Genomic DNA, 18,161 nt, shown 5'->3' with positions numbered 1-18,161 from the left:
CTTATCATGGAATTATTATTAAGCTGTTCACTCTCTTAGTAAGTAATGATCTATATTTTGTATAAAACTGCATAAAAATAGGAAATTTTTGACAAATTTCCCTCTTGCGCCCCACCAACGGCCAATTCAAATCTCGCAGCTGAACGAAAACGGCAATCGCCGCGACGGACCAACTGAACGAAGCAAACGTCAACCCGATGCCCGTCCGCCATCTTTGCGCTTTGCGAGAGAGAGAGAGAGCGGCAAGAATAAAGGGAAAGAATCTATTAATCTTGTCATAAACAAGTTTGGCCATAAACAAATAGGAGAAAAAAACGGCACCACAAGGCAAAAGGTGCGCAGCGGTGGTGGCGTTTGCGTTTGTGTGTGTTCTCAACTCCGGAGCTGGTGCCACACAGCTTTTTGCGCTCGGCCGTGCATGTATGAAATTCGGTTAATTCGGTGCCTTCGGTACGGTGGAAAGCGTGCAGGAACGCTCACGGTATCGCGCACGGGTGCGGAACGGTGTGGAAATTGTCAGTGAAAAACGCCTCCGAACCAGTCGACCCGAAATACGACCCGTGTCTCGCGACCAGTGCTGCCCAGTGAAGCGCAAGAAGAAGAAGAAGGTGGTGGTAGTGTGGGAGGCTACAGCACACAAGCCATTCCGTACAAGCAGCGGGGCAGGCAAGATGGCGGCCGCCTACTAAGAAAGAAGACACACACAGAAGCACCGAAAATTCCGACCCCGAAAGTTGTGAACGAATAATCTCCGTGTGCCGTGTGTTCTTTCTTCTTTAAGAAGTGTTTTTGTTGGAAAAGGCAAAAAGGAGGAGAAAGGGGTAATTTGGGAATTAAAAAAAAAGTTGTGCTGTGTGAAAAGTGTATTTTATTATTTTTCGCTTTCGTGCGTGCGTGCGTGTGTGTGTGTTGTTTTCTTCTCGCCAAACGGTGTACCAAGGGGGAGGACATTGTTTTTCACATCGTGCCATCGGTGGCCCCACAGGAAAGTGGCAATTAGTGATTGTGAGTGCTGCTGGTGCTTCATTCTGAAAACGGTGCGGTGGCGGAGAAAAAAAAGCCCCGGAGGGTGGCCAATTTAAAGCAAATCAAAAAAGGGGTTCTCCTTAGTCCCCGCGGCGAGGACGACCCCCGCGCGCCTGTGTGTGTTCTGTGTGGGGGAGGGAGAGTGTGCGTGCGCGTGTGTGTGAAGATGGGACTGTGCGAATCGTAATGGATGCAACGAGCGGCGGAGCGTATTGGGTAATTAACGCAACAACACAACAGCAGCAGCAGCAACAACAACAACAACAACGACGTCGTCGTCGACGCAACCACTCAACGCCGCCAACGGGAGGGAGGGCAGCAGCAGCAGCAGCCGCCGCCGCCGCCGCAGCCGCAGCGACAACGCAACAACGACGGGGGAGACGACGGCGGTGCAGGACTAGGACGGGCAGCAGGGACTCCCCGCCGAACGACGTGCCAGGACGAGCACGAGCACGAGCACGAAGCCGCCGCCGCCGACAACGACGACGAGGGGGCGACGACAATTGCAGCGCTTCTGCTGCTGGTGCATTCAGCGGATAGAGAGTGGAGGGGTGGTGGTAGTGCACGCAGGGAGCCAGGAACAGAAACAGGAGAACGGTAGGCAAGAAAGAAACCCCTTCCCTCCCCTTCGCATGTACTCCCCCAAACACCCCCCGCGCGACTGCACACGAGACATACTGCACGCGCGGGTGCATGCACACATACACACTGGGAAGGAAGGAAGGAAGAAAGGAGGCATGTGTGTGTGTGTGTGTGTGTGTGCATTCCAAATATCGAACAAAAAACGAAAAAGCGGCCCTCTTCGCGCAAAAGAAAGGGGGCGCGAGTGCGCTTCTCATAAGCACCCAATCATTCGTGGGCTCCCCCACTCCCTCCTCTCCTCATTGCTCCTACCCAAACCCCCTTTTTGCTGGAGTTCTTTCTTCCTTTCCTTTCAGTTCAGTTTCTTTCTTCTTGTTTTTGTCAAGGGGTTGCACAAAGCACTCTTACCCCCCCGTGTTCTCTTCTCTCCCTCTCTCATTCTTCATCTCGCCCGTTGCACGTTTCATTCTCTCCTCTCTCTCTCTCTCTTTCGCTCCCGTTTCCCATCACATACACATTCGTTCTCCCCCTAGGTTTTTTCGCTTTATGCTTATGCTTATGCTTTCCATCTCCCACACCGTCGCTTCCCGTTCGTTTCTCCCCCCCCCCCCCCCCCGCCTCCGATCATTGGATCAGTGTTCTTACACATGCTTGACAAAAACTCAGCCCTTCTCCCCCCCCCCACCTCCACCCTTCTGCTTCAGGTTTGGCTAATGTTCTGTGTGTGTTTCGATTTTCCGCACGCGCGCGCGTGTGCATAATTTCGCGTATGTGCGCTTGCGTCCCTTCATCCATCCATCTACACACACACACACACACACACACTCCACGATATCCTTTTGCGAACGGAATTTTTGTGTGTAAATTTCGTTCGCTTCTAACTTCCTTTTCCATCAACCCCCCACCCCCTACCCCTCCCATGCTCTTCTTCTGTTTTGGATTTTCTCACCCTTGCTTCATAATTTTTTTCTTTCTTTTCTGTGTTCTGTGCTCTCTTTATTACCTTTACCACAGAGTCCCCGTTGAGATATTACACACGCAGAGCGAAAACATAGCAACGACGACGACGACGACGAGGGCAGAAAACTGAAAGGAAAAGATTCTGCAAACGGGCTTCTCGTCTGGAGTGCCTGTGTGAGCGTGTTTGTGTGAGCGCGAAAGAGACAGAGCGAAGGCAGACAAAGCAGCACAGCAGCACGCGCAGCGTACACACAAAACGAGAGCGGTGTTTGTGCCGTCGCCGCCGCCGCCTGCTGCTGCTGCTGCTGCATTCGGTCGATTGCAGTAGTGTGCGAACAGCGGCAACAGTATGAGTATGCAACTGCTAGTGCGCTTGCTATTGCTCCGGTTGGTCGGTGGCATGCTGCCGCTGGATGCTGTGCTGAAGGGGAAACAACAGTCGGCCGGCACCGGCCCGGACCATGGCGGGCATGGGCACGGTAGGGGAGGAGCGCAACAGCAGCAGCAGCACGCCGGACACGGCGGCCCGCTCGACGACATTATCGCGCGGTACAGCCTGCCGAACGGGACGAGCCGCTTCACCCACCTGACGTACGATCCGACCCGGCGGCTGTTCTATGCCGGCGCCACGAACCGGGTGCTGCAGCTGAACGAAAACCTGACGCTGCTGCGGGAGGCCATTACGGGGCCGAAGCTGGATTCGGCCCAATGTCATGCGGCCGGCTGCCCGCCCGACGTGCTGGACAGCGTGGAGACGGACAACGTGAACAAGGTGCTGCTGTACAACCGAGACGGCGATACGCTGATCGTGTGCGGCAGCGTGCATCAGGGTGCGTGCGACATCTACTACCTGAGCGGCCGGTTCCCGGAGTCGTCGAAGCCGATCGAGGTGGCGCTGGCCGCGAACGACGAGCGGTCGTCGACGTACGCGTTCATTGGGCCGAGCCGGTACCAGTCGTGGAAGCGGGAGGACATCATGTACGTCGGCACGACGTTCACGAACGTGGGCGACTATCGGCACGACGTGCCGGCGATTTCGTCCCGCCGGCTGGACGATCTGACGTACGCCGAGTTTTCCATCCAGCAGTCGAACATCAACATCGACGTGAAGTACCGCGACCACTTTCTGGTGAACTACGTGTACGGGTTCAACAGCACGGAGTATGCGTACTTTGTGCTGGTGCAGAAAAAGTCCCACCTGGCGGACGAGGCCGGCTACGTGACGCGGCTGGCACGGATCTGCGTGAACGATCCGAACTATGACAGCTACACGGAGGTAAGGTGATCGAGGGATCAGGAAAATGGGCGCATCTCTATAACCTTACCTTTTGTCTGTTTTGTAGGTAACCATCACTTGCATGGTGAACGGGACGGACTACAACATACTGCGCGATGCCAAGCTGGCCCAGGCCGGCCAGAAGCTCAGCAACGATATGGGCATCAAGCGGGAAGACTATCTGCTGGTGGCGGTGTTTTCCCCGTCCAAGGAAATCACCGACGAGCCGCAGAACCGCTCCGCCATCTGCATGTACAGTCTGAAGGACATCGAGGAGGTGTTTAACGAGAACATTCACTGTACGTTTGCTTTCTGTTTGTATTTTTGTCGCCAGATTCATAATTCATTTCATTCTCTTTCCCTGCTACACAGCCTGCTTTAACGGCACGATCAAGGATCGCAATCTGGGCTACATTTCGGGCACGATCAACGACGGCAAGTGTCCGGTGGCCGGTTCGCTCGGCAATATCTTCAGCTTCTGCCACGTGGGGCTGAAGATTAGTGGCGTGACGCCGGTGATTGCGTCGGCCCGGTTCGCGTTCGGGGAGGGCGTATCGCTCACCTCGATCGCGGTCACGAGCATCGGGCCGCATACGCTCGCGTTCGTGGGGAGCAACGATGGGTGGATACGGAAGGTGCTGCTGTCGGGGCGGGAGGCCGGTGAGTACGAGCGGATGCTGGTGGATGAGGATGGGTCGGCCATCCTGCCGGACAGCATGTTTGCGCCCACGAACGATCATCTGTACGTGCTGACGGAGCGAAAGGTAAGCTTTTGGGGGGGGGGGGGGGTTTGTGTTTGGTAAAGGTCGAATTTTAGACCTTGCGTGACAGTGAACGTGGAATTTATTTTTTTTAATTACATTTTTCGCATTTTTTTTTGTACATATTGGACGTTTCATGCAAGAAAAGGAAGTTATGTTGCATTCCGACAACTATTTACTCTAAATCATCTACAAAAAATATGGTAAAATTAAAAATTAACGGTTAACAATTTAAGGTAACTCCCTTTGAAGGAGTGTTTAAGATGATTTCATAGTGAAACGTGTATGTCGGCAAGAAATAACGAAAAAACATGCTTTGTGAAACGTTTTACTGTAAAAAAACATTGCCATTAATGGGATTTGCATCATATTTCGATGAATATTTTGTGATTTAGCATTAAACAAACAATAGTTCACGTTTATTTTCAGTTACACTTTAAGCCCTGGGTTACAGCTCGAGTGAAAATGGTCGTAAAATATTGATTTAAAAAAAATATATTTCATTAATTATTAATCAGAATATGGCTTATCGTACACCAAAAGAAAGTAAATTCAATTCCTCAATAGTTTTAGAATATAGAACATGGTTATAATAATAAATTGAATGTAATTCCTTGGTATTATCCACTGTGTTCACGGTGAAAAAACAATCGTCAGTAGGGGAATCGCAATGAAATGTATTTAATTCATTCAATTTGAATTACTCTAAATAGTTGGGGAACTGAAAATCCTTTCTTTTTGGTATACCCCAAACTTTCACGTTCAATTGAACTGGAACTGTAATCTGGACTTACAGTTTAAGTGAAAGTTAACGTGAAATATTGTTTTTGATGATAAATCACAAAAATATTAACGAAAGTATGATGCATTTCCTATTACTGGCTACGTTTTGTACAGTAAAATGTTATATTTAACATTATTTTTCTTTATTTCGCACTTATTTCCGGGATACAGCTTCAGTGAAATTGAACCTAATCTTTATTTTTTTGCCTTATTGCATTAAATATTAATCAGAATATGGCTTATAGCATACCAAAAGAAAGGAACTTAAATCCAACTATCTAGCGTGTATTGAACATTTTGAAATAATGAATTAAATGTATTTCCTTGTGAATTCCCACTTTGTTCACGGTGAAGAAAGTAATGTTCAGCGGGAAATTACAAGGAAATTCATTTAACTGATAACTTTGTTTACGATAAGCTTTATTCTTATTAACTTTTAATGAAATATAACCAAAAATGACCAACATTCCATGCTCATTTTTACGCAAGGTCTAATTCGAACTTTACATCTACATTTCACTGTGAAATCATCTTGAAAACTCATTGAAAGGGAACCAATTGATAATTTTAATACATTTTCCTTTGCAATTGAGTGTCAATAGTCCCTGAATATTACATTATTTTCTTCTCTTCTATGAAACGCATCATTTGTCTAAAAAATGTGAAAAATGTAATTAAAAAAAACTTTTAAATTCACGTTCACTTTCGCTCGACCACTGTCTGAACCTTACCAAATATTTCCTTAAAACAGTACTAACTTCCCTTTGGCCTTTTTCGTCACCCACCCCAATTTGCAGATCATCAAAATGAAGGTGGAACACTGCGGCACGTTTGGCAACTGCTCCGCCTGTCTGGAGTCGCGCGACCCGTACTGTGGCTGGTGCTCGCTGGAGAAGCGCTGCACGGTGCGGACGGCCTGCCAGAAGGATACGAGCGCCGCCCGCTGGCTCTCGATCGGCACGGGCCAGCAGTGCATTGACTTCGAGATGGTAGCGCCGGACCGCGTCCCCGTCGGCCAGATGTCCGTCGTGCGGCTCGTCATTAAAACGCTGCCCGAGCTGCCCCACAACGCCCAGTACCGGTGCGTGTTCGGCAATGCGACCCCGATCGACGCGAACGTCACGAAGGAGGGTTTAATCTGCTCGACGCCACCGGTAAACGAGCGGCCCGCCCTGCCCGACGGGCAGGATCACGTGCTGGTGCCGCTCAGCGTGCGCAGCTCGGAAACGAACAAAGACTTTGTGTCGCGCAGCTTCGCCTTTTACGACTGTACGCGCCACGACACCTGCCGGAAGTGTTTGGTGAGCAACTGGGGGTGCCACTGGTGCATTTACGATAATCGGTGCGCGTTCAACACGACCGCGTGTCGCAATTCGGCCAACATTGTGCAGAACGAGGCGTCCTGTCCGCGGCTGAAGCACCGGTCCGGGCCGATTCTGCTGCCGAACAAGGTGCCGAAGGAGATACGGCTGGAGATTGAAAATTTGCCCCGGCCGCAGAGCGCCCACACCGGCTTCCTGTGCACGATCAACATCGAGGGCGCGCACATGGTGCTGCCGGCCCGGGTCGAGGCGAACAAGTACATCGTGTGCGAGAAGACGCTGGTAAGTTGGCATGTGTCTAGTGTTGTCTTTTTTTAGACAATTTATTAAATAAATCTTGCTTTTCCCCCGCTTTTTGCAGTATTCATATGAAGCGGCAACGAACGAGTACGAAGCGACGGTCGACGTGAACTGGAATCGAAATCACTACATCGATACGGTGACGGTCATACTGTACAAGTGTGAGATTCTCGGCTCGCACCGGGACCATGCCGACTGCAGCCTGTGTGTGACGCGCGATCCCAAGTACCAGTGCACGTGGTGTGGCCAGCAGTGCAGCTACAACGAGTCCTGCATCGATGGCGGTGCCGGTTCGATGATGTTGCGCGGTCGCGGTGAAGAGGGTGGCTGTCCGCGGCCTCGCATCGATTTAATTAAGCCGCTGAGCGGGCCGATCGAGGGCGGCACGCTGGTAACGATCGAGGGCAGCAATCTGGGCATACGGGAGGAGGACGTACGGGGTCGCATCCACATCGGTGAGGTGCCGTGCGAGCTGGAACGGTACGAAATCTCCGTCCGGATTGAGTGCAGAACTGGCCCGGTACGATCGGAAATGTCGGCGCCGGTGAAGGTGGGCAATGAGGCCGGCTACACGATGTCGAGCGTGGAGTTCCGCTATCGGGACGTCCGGCTGGAGGGGCTCAGTCCAACGATGGGCCCCCAGTCCGGCGGTACGAAGCTGTCCATCATTGGGAAGCATCTGAACGTGGGTACGGCGGCGATCGCCTACCTGGACGACTACGAGTGCCGCATCAACCGTACGCAAGCATCGTCGAGCCGGTTGACGTGCGTCACGTCGGCCGCCCGCTCACCCGAACACATCCGCGTGCTGACGCTGCGCATCGATGGCGCCAATCGTACGCTTGCGTGCAGCACCAGCGCCGGAACGTCAGGCGAGCGGGTGCGCGGCTCGTCCGCGTACGGGTCCGCCGGCACGTACCACAGCCGGTACGAAACATGCAGCGTGTACAACTACACGGTCGATCCGAAGATCATGCAGATCAAGCCGCTCAAAAGCTTCCTGAGCGGCGGCCGCATGATGACGGTGCACGGTACCAATCTGGACGCGATTCAGCTGCCCGAGATCGAGGTGTACCTGAACGACGAGCGGCTGAACCGGTCGATCTGTGCCGTGCTCAACTCGAACCAGATGGAGTGCCCGTCGCCGTCCGTGCGCGAGGCGTGGACGCTGCTGCAGCAGCAGCAAACCCAGCTGCGCAATCTGAGTGTCGCCGGTCCCGGGGCCGGGGACTACTCGCCGCCCCGGATGCTGTCCGGGTTTGTGTCGGCCGATGGTCGCACCGTTCCTATCCAGCAGCAGCAACCGCCAACGGCGGCCGTGCCCATGCTGCTACCGTCCCAGTATTCACTGTCGCCAACGTCCGGCCCGTTGGTGACGGCGGCGTCCGCCCCACTGTCGCCGTTTCATCCGTCCGAGCAGCAGCTGCAGCTGCTGCTCCAGATCAACTTTCTGATGGACAGCGTGCTGTCCGTGCGCAACCTGCCGAAACACTTTCAAAACCTGCGCTCCGCGATCGTGTACGTGGAGGACCCGGTCTACCAGCCGTTCCCGAACGCGGTCAAGCTGTACAAGGGCGACACGCTCGTGATCGAGGGCGAACATCTGAACGCGGCGAGCGACGAAACGGACGTGAACGTGACGATCGGGACGGCCCAGTGCAACGTGACCAGCTTGGCCCCGACGCAGCTCGTCTGCACGCCGCCGCTCGAGCAGCCGGAAGCGACGGACGAGAACGGGGTGCCGACGGCGAACGATTTGCCGCTCGTCGTGGTGCGCGTCGGTCGCAACTTGCGCTTCCCCATAGGTAAGTGTGCAAAGTAGTGATGAGAGCTTGGAATCGAACCTACCCGATTACGATTCCGTGTTCGGTATCAATTCCGGAGCTGATTCCGATTACGGAGTTGACACCGGAGCCGATTTCGGAGTCGATTCCGATTTTGGAACCGATTCGGGAGCCAATTCCGGAGTTCAATTCGGAGCCGATTTCGGAGTCGATCCCGAATCCGAAATTGATTCCGGAGTCGACTCCGAAGTGAAAATCGGCTCCAGAATCGGAATCGACTTAGGCATCGTAATTTGCTACGGAAACGGAATGAAAATTGATTTCAAAATTGGAATAAGCTCCGGAATGACAATCAACTATTGAATTGAAATAAGAAGTTTCAGAAGCGAAATCAGTCCGAGGATCTTCATGAGAATAGATCGTTTACAAGTAAATTTGGATGTTTTGCTATCAATACGTAGCATCATTGGACCCAAACGCCTATTCTTATGGCGATGCCGAAACGGACTCCGATTTCGATCCCGAACTCGTTTCCAATTCCGGAACCAATTCCGATTCCGGAACCGATTCTGATTCCGAAGCCGATTCCGGAACCAATTCCAAAACAAAGACAGCCCAGCAAAACAAGGAGACAAAGGGGTTGATAATGGTCTTTTGGGTGTCTAAAACAGGTTTTTGTGTTGTTTTTTTCTTTTACCAGGTTTTATCAAGTACGATCTAATTAAACCGTACGCCTTCTCGCACGTCCTGTTCGGGGTGATTGTGAGCGGCATCTTCTTTGTGCTCTCCCTGCTCGCCATCCTGTTCATCTACCGGCGCAAGAGCACGCTGGCGGAGCGCGAGTACAAGCGCATCCAGATACAGATGGACACGCTCGAGAGCAACGTGCGCATGGAGTGCAAGCAGGCGTTCGCGGAGCTGCAGACGGACATGACCGACCTGACGGCCGATCTCGAGAGCTCCGGCACGCCGACGCTCGACCTGGTCAATTACGTGATGAAGGTGTTCTTCCCGGGCGTCGCCGACCATCCGGTGCTGCTGGCGAACGGTGCGAAGCTGCACGGCGGCGGCGGCGGCGGCGGCCACCATCACCATGGCCACGGGACGCACCACGGCCATCCGCATCAGCGCAACAATTACGATCAGGCGATGGTGATGTTCGAGCAGCTGATCAACAATCGCGTCTTTCTGCTGCTGTTTATCGACACGCTCGAGGCGCAGAAAACATTCACCATACGGGACAAGTGAGTGGAGTGGCGATTGGAGCGAGTTCGTTTGTCAAGCACGTGATACTGACATTTGTTTTCTTTGTGTTTCTCCCTTCCCAAGAGTTAACGTGGCGTCACTGCTGATGATAGTGCTGATGAATCAGATGGACTACGTGACGGACATACTGAAAAGCTTGCTGCTGCGGCTGATCGACAAGTCGGTGATGACGAAGCACCCGCAGCTGATGCTCCGCCGGACGGAGAGCGTGGTGGAGAAGATGCTGACCAACTACATGGCGCTCTGCATGTACGACTACCTGCGCAACTACGCCGGCAACTCGCTCTTCCTGCTGTACAAAGCGATCAAGCACCAGATCGAGAAGGGGCTGGTCGACGCGGTCACGCACGACGCCCGGTACTCGCTGAGCGAGGACCGGCTGCTGCGCGAGCAGATCGTGCACAGCGTGGTGACGCTGCACATCATCCAGGACGATCTGGACGAGAAGGTGCAATGCAAGGTGCTGGACTGCGACACGATCAGCCAGGTGAAGAGCAAGGTGCTGGACGCGCTGTTCAAGAACACGCCGTTCTCGCTGCGCCCGAGCGTGCACGATCTCGACCTCGAGTGGCGGCACGGCCGGGGCGGCCATTTGGTGCTGCGGGACGAGGACGTCACCACCAAGTCGGTGCACGGGTGGAAGCGGCTCAACACGCTCGCGCACTACGGTGTGAAGGAGTCGGCGGTGATGTCGCTCGTTGCGCGACCGCACGACGGCTACAACACGCCGGGGCGACACATCTTCCCCTACTGTTACTACATCAACAATCCGCCGTCCTCCAACCACCATCTGTCGTCGTCGGCCACGCTACCCCACGGGGGTAGTGGCAGTGCGGCGAGCGGGCCCGGCTCGTGCGGCAGTAGCGGCACGATGGGGCCGGCCCACACGACTGACACGCTGCTGGCCGGCAGTGCCAGCCACCATCATCACCACCATCCGCACCTGCATCCGCACCATGTGCATCAGCAGCACGCGGCACAGGCGGCACAGGCGGCCGCCGCGGCAGCCGCCGCAGCCGCCCAGCAGCAACAGTCGCAGGTCGGCGTGTTCCATCTGGTGAAGCCGCTGGACGACCGGTTCTCCACGCTGTCGTCGTACGATCAGCACGGCTCGTCGTCCTCGTCCGCCCACGGCGCCCTGTACGGTGGGGGCCCGGGCAGCGGCAGCCACCACAAAGCAATACCGGAGATCTTTCTGACGCGCCTGCTCGCGACCAAGGGCACGATCCAGAAGTTCGTGGACGACCTGTTCGCGACGATCCTGACGGTGAACGAGGCGCTGCCGCCGGCGGTCAAGTGGCTGTACGATCTGCTCGATGCGGCCGCCCGCCACCACGGCATCCACGACCCGGAGGTGATACACGCGTGGAAGTCGAACGGGCTGCCGCTCCGGTTCTGGGTGAACTTCATCAAGAATCCGGACTTTATCTTCGACATCTACAAAACGCCCTCGGTCGACGTGTGCCTGAGCGTGATCGCGCAAACGTTCATGGACGCGTGCTCCACGACCGAGTACCGGCTCGGGAAGGATTCGCCCTCGAACAAGCTCCTGTTCGCGAAGGTAAGTGAGGAAGTGGTGAATGATGTCCGGGTTTAAGGTCGGTTTTTTTTGTCTGTCTCTAACACATGTACTTTTCCCTTCATCTTCGCAGGACTTGCCCCAGTACCGGGAAATGGTTTCCAATTTCTATGCCGACATTGCCATGATGCCTCAGATCAGTGATCAGGAGATGCGCAGCGCCATGCAAAGGTTATCCATCCACCAGCAGCAGTTCGATACGCTAGCCGCATTGAAGGAGCTCTACGTTTACGTTAGCAAGTATCGTTTACAGGTACGGAGCAACTGGTTGCGACTTCGTTGGTCGGTCGAGGGGGACGATTGCTGTCATTGCGGATTGCTAATATTATTCTTTTTCTCTCCCACAAATACACAGATTAAGGAAGTATTAGAAATGGACTTGACCGCAAGCAAGTTACATTTAGCGCATAAGCTTGACCTCGTTGCTGCAACATTAGAAGGTTTGTGACGCGTGTGCTTGCGCGTGTGCTTCTTGCGTACTATTTAATTTTCCCCTTTCTTCCAGATGATGAGTGCAAAACGATTGATTATTATGAATAACAACAAATGCCAGCCGGGACGACGACAACGACGGGAAGAAAGAAGCAGCAGAAGCGACAGTTTTTAAAGAATGGCCATATTTTAACGCACGCAGCAAGCACGCCTGCGTGAACTCTTAGTGAAAGCATTTAACACACAAACATAGAACATACACACACAGAGAAGATAATGCGGTTAAAAAACAAATGTGCTCTTCCGTCTTCGCATTGCGTACTACTTTTCCCAGTGTGCTCTCAGCCCACCCCATCACCACGACCCCCTTGAAAAGGCGCGCGAGGATTTTAAAACGGGGGGAAGAGGAGGGTGAGGGTTGTATCCAGTTTTTGTTTTTTTTTCTTTGTTCGGATTGGGAAGCCGTGTACCGACGAGGAAAATGGTATTACAGGTAGTTTAAGGACGGTCCGCCAGCGGGAACGGGAGGGCTAGTAGTAGAGGCCGCGTAACGCCACATCCCCCTTCCCATCTCGCGCCACTCCTCGCGATCGGTGGCGTGTTTTTTAGGGGAAGAAGAAGCATTTAATAGTTTAAATAGTCACGTAACTATTTCACTCACTCTCTACTTAATCTTCGCATCGTGTGCGTCCCGATGCGATGCGTGTGTGTGTGCGCTCGCGAGCCTAGTGAAAATAGGGGAAATATTGGGGAAACGGGGAAGTAGTAGAAGCAGAGGGGGACGTAAAAAACAAAATACGGATTAGTGCATTTAACGCATTACGAGTGGCGCGATTGATGATGATGACGATGATGATGGGACGTGTTATGTCCATTTATTTATAGTGTTCACGGAAAGGAAAAGGGCGGAGATAAGATGATAATGACGATTATACTCAAACGCTCCATACCCCCCCATCCCCTCCCCACGATCTAGCAGCTCTCTCCACACCCTCTCGGTCCTCTCCTCCCCTCCCATATACCCCAACTCGATGCCACTTTTCCCACGATCTCGTATCCTCCGAAGAGGGTTCAGGAGAAGCTGACTGCTGGGCGAACGGGAGAGAGAGAGAGAAAGAGAGAGGTGTGCCGTATTAGGAAGGGGGAGGCGGGGAGGTGGTTAGGATTTAGGCAGGAAATGGGTTGCGCGGATAAATTGCGCCCCAATTGCATTTTAACATGGATAGAATCTAAGTTTTTCTCCAACCAACACACAAACACAAACACACCGATAGACACACATACACACTCGTAATTATTCTCTGATTGGAGTTATTTTTTAAACAGAACAAGCGCAATAGTTGGCGAATGGAGGAGGAGAAGGAGAGGAAGAAAGTAGGCAGCAAACATACACACATATATAGAAAGAGAAAGAGAGAGAGAGAGTATTTGCGCGGAAAGCGCGCGAGCGACGACAAAAAAAACACATTATATACATTATATATACTCATGCCACGAATCTCTGACGAATGAGTCGGGGTCAGTTGCAGTCTCACACACGCAAGTAAGAAACGGAAAGACGAATTATTAGTCAGAATTAGGTACGAGAGAGCGAGAGAGAAAAAGTTAATGCGAAAACAAAGCAAAACAAAACAAAACAAACAAGAAGTAAGAAGTAACAAAACAGTGATAAGCTAATAGAATTCAAACAGAAACACAAAACAAAAAACGAAGTAACAAAAAAAGAAGAAATACTTGGCAGAAAGACAAGAGAAAATGTGACTGATTGAAATAATATACAAAAGAGAGAGAGAGAGAGAGGAAGGCGACAACACAGAAAGCTGCAGCAGCAGAGAGAGAGAGAGAGAGAGAGAAAGAGAGGGAAGAGCGTGCGTAAGAGTTGTGTGAAGAGTGAAGAGGGTAGTAAGGGTAGTTTACCCGTTGCCTAGCAGGAGAGATGGGGAGGCCATGCACACCACGAACGCGCGGGGCTGCGGAACAAGCCCCGTCGGACACTGTACTTCCCCACCCCAATAGCGTGAGGGGGAGTTGGTGCGTGCGTGCGTGCGTGCGTGCGTGATGGGTAGTGAAACAAAAAGTACACAGTGTGTAAATAAAAACAATTCCGTCTGATGATGAATATGACAGTGATACATAAACATGAAAACATGGCTCGATCGATGTGTTTAAATTTTCGGCAAAATTGGAAAGAAATGCAAAGAAAAGGAAAAGAAATTAAAATGTTTTAAATGTGATTTTGCGTAAGCAGTTTTTAAACATTCCATGTGCGAACAGAATGTGTGCAATAGAATAAATTATGTGTGTAAACAGAATTCGGTAGAAATAAGTAGGTCACCTCGTTCGTGTTGTCCCCATACCAATTAGATAGACACAATAGACGAAAACAATGGCCAAACAATGGCAAACCCCTCGTAGTAGTAGTAGTAGTGGTAGTAGTAGTACGCAACACACCACAGCCTCCGCCGATCTTCCGCAACCGTCGTGCCGAGCGTCAAAAACTGCGCCCTTTCAGATAGTGGTGTGCTCTTTGGAGCGCACCCACGACTCCGATTCCGAGTCCGGCAAAATGCAAACCACTAGTTCCTCCCGGAGTCGCTCGGAGTCGGAGTCGTCTAGAATCGGAGTCATTTGATGTCGTCCAGAGTTGATCGGATTCGACCGGAATCGGAGTCGGTCGGAGTCAACAGGAGCCGGAGTTCGGTGTTGTTGTTGTTAAAATTTCAATTTATTTTTCACTTTTGCTTTGTTATTTGTTATTTATTAATTAAAATTCAACGGACCGCGAGTGGCCCTCTTGAAGCGAATGCACTAACATACATTACATTACAGCCCTTTCTGTTGCATACATTTTCTGTTACATTACATTACATACATTTTCTGTTGTTCGAAAAGTTCTCTTATGAGATCATCTGCTGATCTATTACTGGTAGTATGGAAATCTGTTGTAATTTTGAAGGCAATGTCATCGTGTGTGATTGAGCCGTCCGGTGCAATGTGCTTGTTATGAGACATTTCATTTCGCTGTGTTTTTTTTTTGTCTTTCCCTTTGCGCGGGTACTTCCTGTACAGACACAATTGGACAAAATTTGGACGACTCCGGACGACTCCGAATGACTCCGGCCGACTACGACTACGAACAACTCTAAACTCCGACTACGACTCTGAACAACTCCAAACGACTCCGGGCGATTCCAGGCAATTCCGAACGACTCCGGACAATGCTGGCCGGACCTACCTTCCGGGGTCGATTCCGAAATAATTGGAATCGAATCGTAGTCGACTCCGGAGTTTTGCCGAACTTTATCCATCACTACTTCCAGACAGCAGCAGCGGCGAAGCACTCAACCCAGCAGCGTAACCCTAGCGCTCCAGCAAAAAAAAACTTTTAAAAGCCATCTTTCTCTCTCGCTCGCTCCTTCACGCTCTCGCGCGACGGGCGCTCTCTGTTGTCGCCCTGTGCTGCTGCCGTCGTCGTTCGTCCGTTCCAGCCACCACCACCACCACTCGCTCACACACGCTCACACACGCTCTCCCACTCACTCACTCTCGCACAGCTGCACTCGACCCTTTTTTTCCTTCGCTTGCTGCTCTTTCTAAAGAGAACAGCCGCGCGGCGCAGCACAACAGCACAACACACCAACGGCCAAGCGCGACATCCAGCCAGCCAGCCAGCCAGCAAGAGCCCAGAAGAGTGTGGACTACTTTTCCCTCCGTGCCTCCGTGTGTGTGTGTGTGTGTTTGTGTGCGTTTTATTTGGTGTGTTTCTGACTTCTGGTCTGCTTCCCGTGCTATTTGCCAGCGCGAACGCGAACGTGAGCGGCCGTGTGTGGTGCGGTGCGTGCGTGTGTAGAGTGCTTTCCCCCGTTTAGATGTTTGTCGTCGTCATCTTGGACGGACCAGCCGACTCCCGAAAACCCCCGCCGCCTGGAAGAGGGTTGCTGGCAATAGGTACAAACAAACCAGACACACAAATCCCCGCTCCAGTTGGGTCACTTACATGTTCCCACGCAAAAAAAAAAAAAACAGTGAAGAGAAGGGCCAAGGGTTGCGGGACTTTTGGCCAGTGACAGAGAGGAGTGCCCCTGTGTGTGTGTAGTAAAGTTGTGTTCAATTGTGTCTCGCTCAAGTTTTGGAGTTGACGTTCCTTGCGTTCTTGCTCCTAATTTCACTCCCGCGGACACACCAGACTGTACACGCCCTTCGGTCCCGTCGGAGTGCTAAAGTGACACAAAAGAGTGTGTGTGTGTGTGTGTGTATGCGTGTTTGTGTGTGCGGAAAAGTCTCTGCCTACTGTTCCCGGAATCGAAGCAGCCTTCGGTGTCGCTTTGATTAAGAACAATCCGGCCGTCTCGCCAAGGGACAGTGGGCCCGGATTGTGGGTGAAGGGAAGAAGCAGCCAGACGGACGGTTGTTATTACCACCAATTCCCTCGTTAGGACTGTGTTTGTGTGTGTGTGTTTTTTTTTGCTTTGTGCTAGCCCTTTTCTGCTGGTTGTCTCTGGTTGTCTTCCGTCACCCACACACGCGCGCGCGGTGCTGTATCCGTTGTCGTTGGTTGGGAGCGACGGAGAAGGCGTCAACAGCCTTAGAACAAAACCGCAAAAATCGAACATAAAACCCGCCCTCCCACCGTTTTTTTGCGTGGCGGAAAATTGCGGAATCGAACCCGTGCTGCGGTCAGCCGCGATTCAGACGAGCGACGAAACGGGGGAGGGAGAGGGGGGGGCTCGCCCCACAGCGCCGGATTGTTTTCCCTTTTTTCTGCCGCACCACCGTGTCTGTTGTTTGTTTAACAAAAAATAAAACCACGAAACCATCGTAAATCGCTAGAAGGGCTTGGGCGGGTAAAACAAGAAGCAAAAACAGCGAAACAGGAACAGCAGCAGCAGCAAAAACAAACGGCCACAAAAGAAAGCAACCATCGATGCATATTAATAATACGCAAACGCACACACACACAAACACACACACGCCCCTTTCTATATTAAGTAGTCCAAGACACGGTCCAAGATTTGCCTGCCGCGCGAGACTGGTCGCGAAATGCCAGGTCTTTGCGGTGGTTTAGAAACCACCGCTTCTTGGTTGTGGAAAGTGTCACGAAGGCATGTGATCGTAGCTGGCCCTGCTGGTGACACGTTCCACTCGATTCCATTTGCGTAAATTCAGGTGTGTCTGAGGTGTTGTTTGCGCGTGAAAGATAAAACCAAGCCAAGCGAGCAGATTCACCTTTTTCGAACCGTCCCCGGTAACGCTGATAACGCTGCGGGAAACGGGCGATAAAGGGCTGACACACACACAAACACACACACACACACATAAAATCCACAAAACAGCCCCCCCCCTCCGTTTGGTGAAGTGGATGGTAAACAGAGAGTAAAAACACGTTGGCCCACAAACATTCCACACCCAGCCCGTCGCCGCCAACCCAGCAGTGGCCGCGAAAGGGGTGACGAAATCATAACGGGATACCGCATACTTTGGGCCTACACGAAAAAGACAGAAAAAAACAAGCAAAAGATAGCGCAACACGACCAGCAAACGCGCCCGGTTGTGTGTGTGTGTGCTGGAGCAAAACATTTTTAAGTAACACAATCTTCTTCTCTTTTCCACGACAGGAAAACCCACGGACCAGCGGCGCTAAAGAAGGAGAAAAAGAAGAAGAAGCGGAAGAATAATATTTGCAACCGGAAAGGAAAGGATATAACACACACACACACGCAGACATGTTTAATTTTATGAAGAAAGGAGTGGCCGGTGTCGCAGGAGGCGGCAGCGGCAGCAGCAGCAATAACAGTGGCACAGGCAACGGAAGCGGTGGAGCGGGCGGTGGTGGTGCTGGTGGTAGTATTGGATCATCCGGTGGCCTGTCCGTCATTGGCGCACTGTCCGGGCTGGACGGTGACGAGAAGGACCGCCGGAAGAAGGAGAAAAAGGCCCGCAAGGAGGGCAAACAGTTGCTGCTCGGGGTGGGCGGCGGCAGTGGCACATCCGGCGGGCATGCGGGCAGCATGAGCGCGGAGGAATTGCTGCGGTTGGATGAGGTAAAGTCGTCCATTTAATACAATTTATTTCAATGTTTTTTAATAAAAA

At 52.2% G+C, this 18,161-nt stretch overlaps 2 protein-coding genes across 6 annotated transcripts in view; both read left to right on the top strand.

Moving 5' to 3' along the window:
• Positions 1-279: 279 nt before the first annotated feature.
• Positions 280-14,217, top strand: LOC121598540 (plexin-B). Its single transcript, XM_041925543.1, has 11 exons — positions 280-1,623; positions 2,623-3,844; positions 3,912-4,143; positions 4,217-4,608; positions 6,186-6,992; positions 7,072-8,815; positions 9,495-10,038; positions 10,124-11,621; positions 11,713-11,892; positions 11,995-12,079; positions 12,145-14,217. The coding sequence occupies exons 2-11, from the start codon at positions 2,918-2,920 to the stop codon at positions 12,177-12,179; spliced, it is 6,444 nt and encodes a 2,147-aa protein (XP_041781477.1). The 5' UTR covers positions 280-1,623; positions 2,623-2,917; the 3' UTR covers positions 12,180-14,217.
• Positions 14,218-15,582: 1,365 nt separating this feature from the next.
• LOC121600364 (unconventional myosin-XVIIIa) overlaps positions 15,583-18,161 on the top strand; it is a 28,273-nt gene continuing 25,694 nt past the window's right edge. For 2 of the 5 annotated variants that reach the window (XM_041928872.1, XM_041928873.1), the window contains exons 1-2: positions 15,583-16,019; positions 17,687-18,112. In XM_041928872.1, the coding sequence (XP_041784806.1) occupies positions 17,795-18,112 (318 nt within the window). In that variant the 5' untranslated portion in view covers positions 15,583-16,019; positions 17,687-17,794. Of the gene's footprint in view, positions 16,020-16,327; positions 16,479-16,529; positions 17,238-17,686; positions 18,113-18,161 lie in introns of those variants that run through there. The other 3 variants (XM_041928876.1, XM_041928874.1, XM_041928875.1) reach the window with 3 other exon arrangements.

This window comes from Anopheles merus, chromosome 3L, assembly GCF_017562075.2.
Source record: "Anopheles merus strain MAF chromosome 3L, AmerM5.1, whole genome shotgun sequence".
Lineage (NCBI taxonomy): Eukaryota > Metazoa > Arthropoda > Insecta > Diptera > Culicidae > Anopheles > Anopheles merus.
Note: the sequence above shows the minus strand (reverse complement) of the source record. Positions and strands in the feature narration are given on the sequence as shown.

Coding starts and splice junctions, on each gene's coding strand:
- LOC121598540 (XM_041925543.1), top strand. CDS start 2,918: ATGAGTATGCAACTGCTAGTGCGCTTGCTATTGCTCCGGTTGGTCGGT. Junction 8,816..9,494: donor CAACTTGCGCTTCCCCATAG/GTAAGTGTGCAA, acceptor TTCTTTTACCAG/GTTTTATCAAGTACGATCTA. Junction 10,039..10,123: donor ACATTCACCATACGGGACAA/GTGAGTGGAGTG, acceptor TCCCTTCCCAAG/AGTTAACGTGGCGTCACTGC.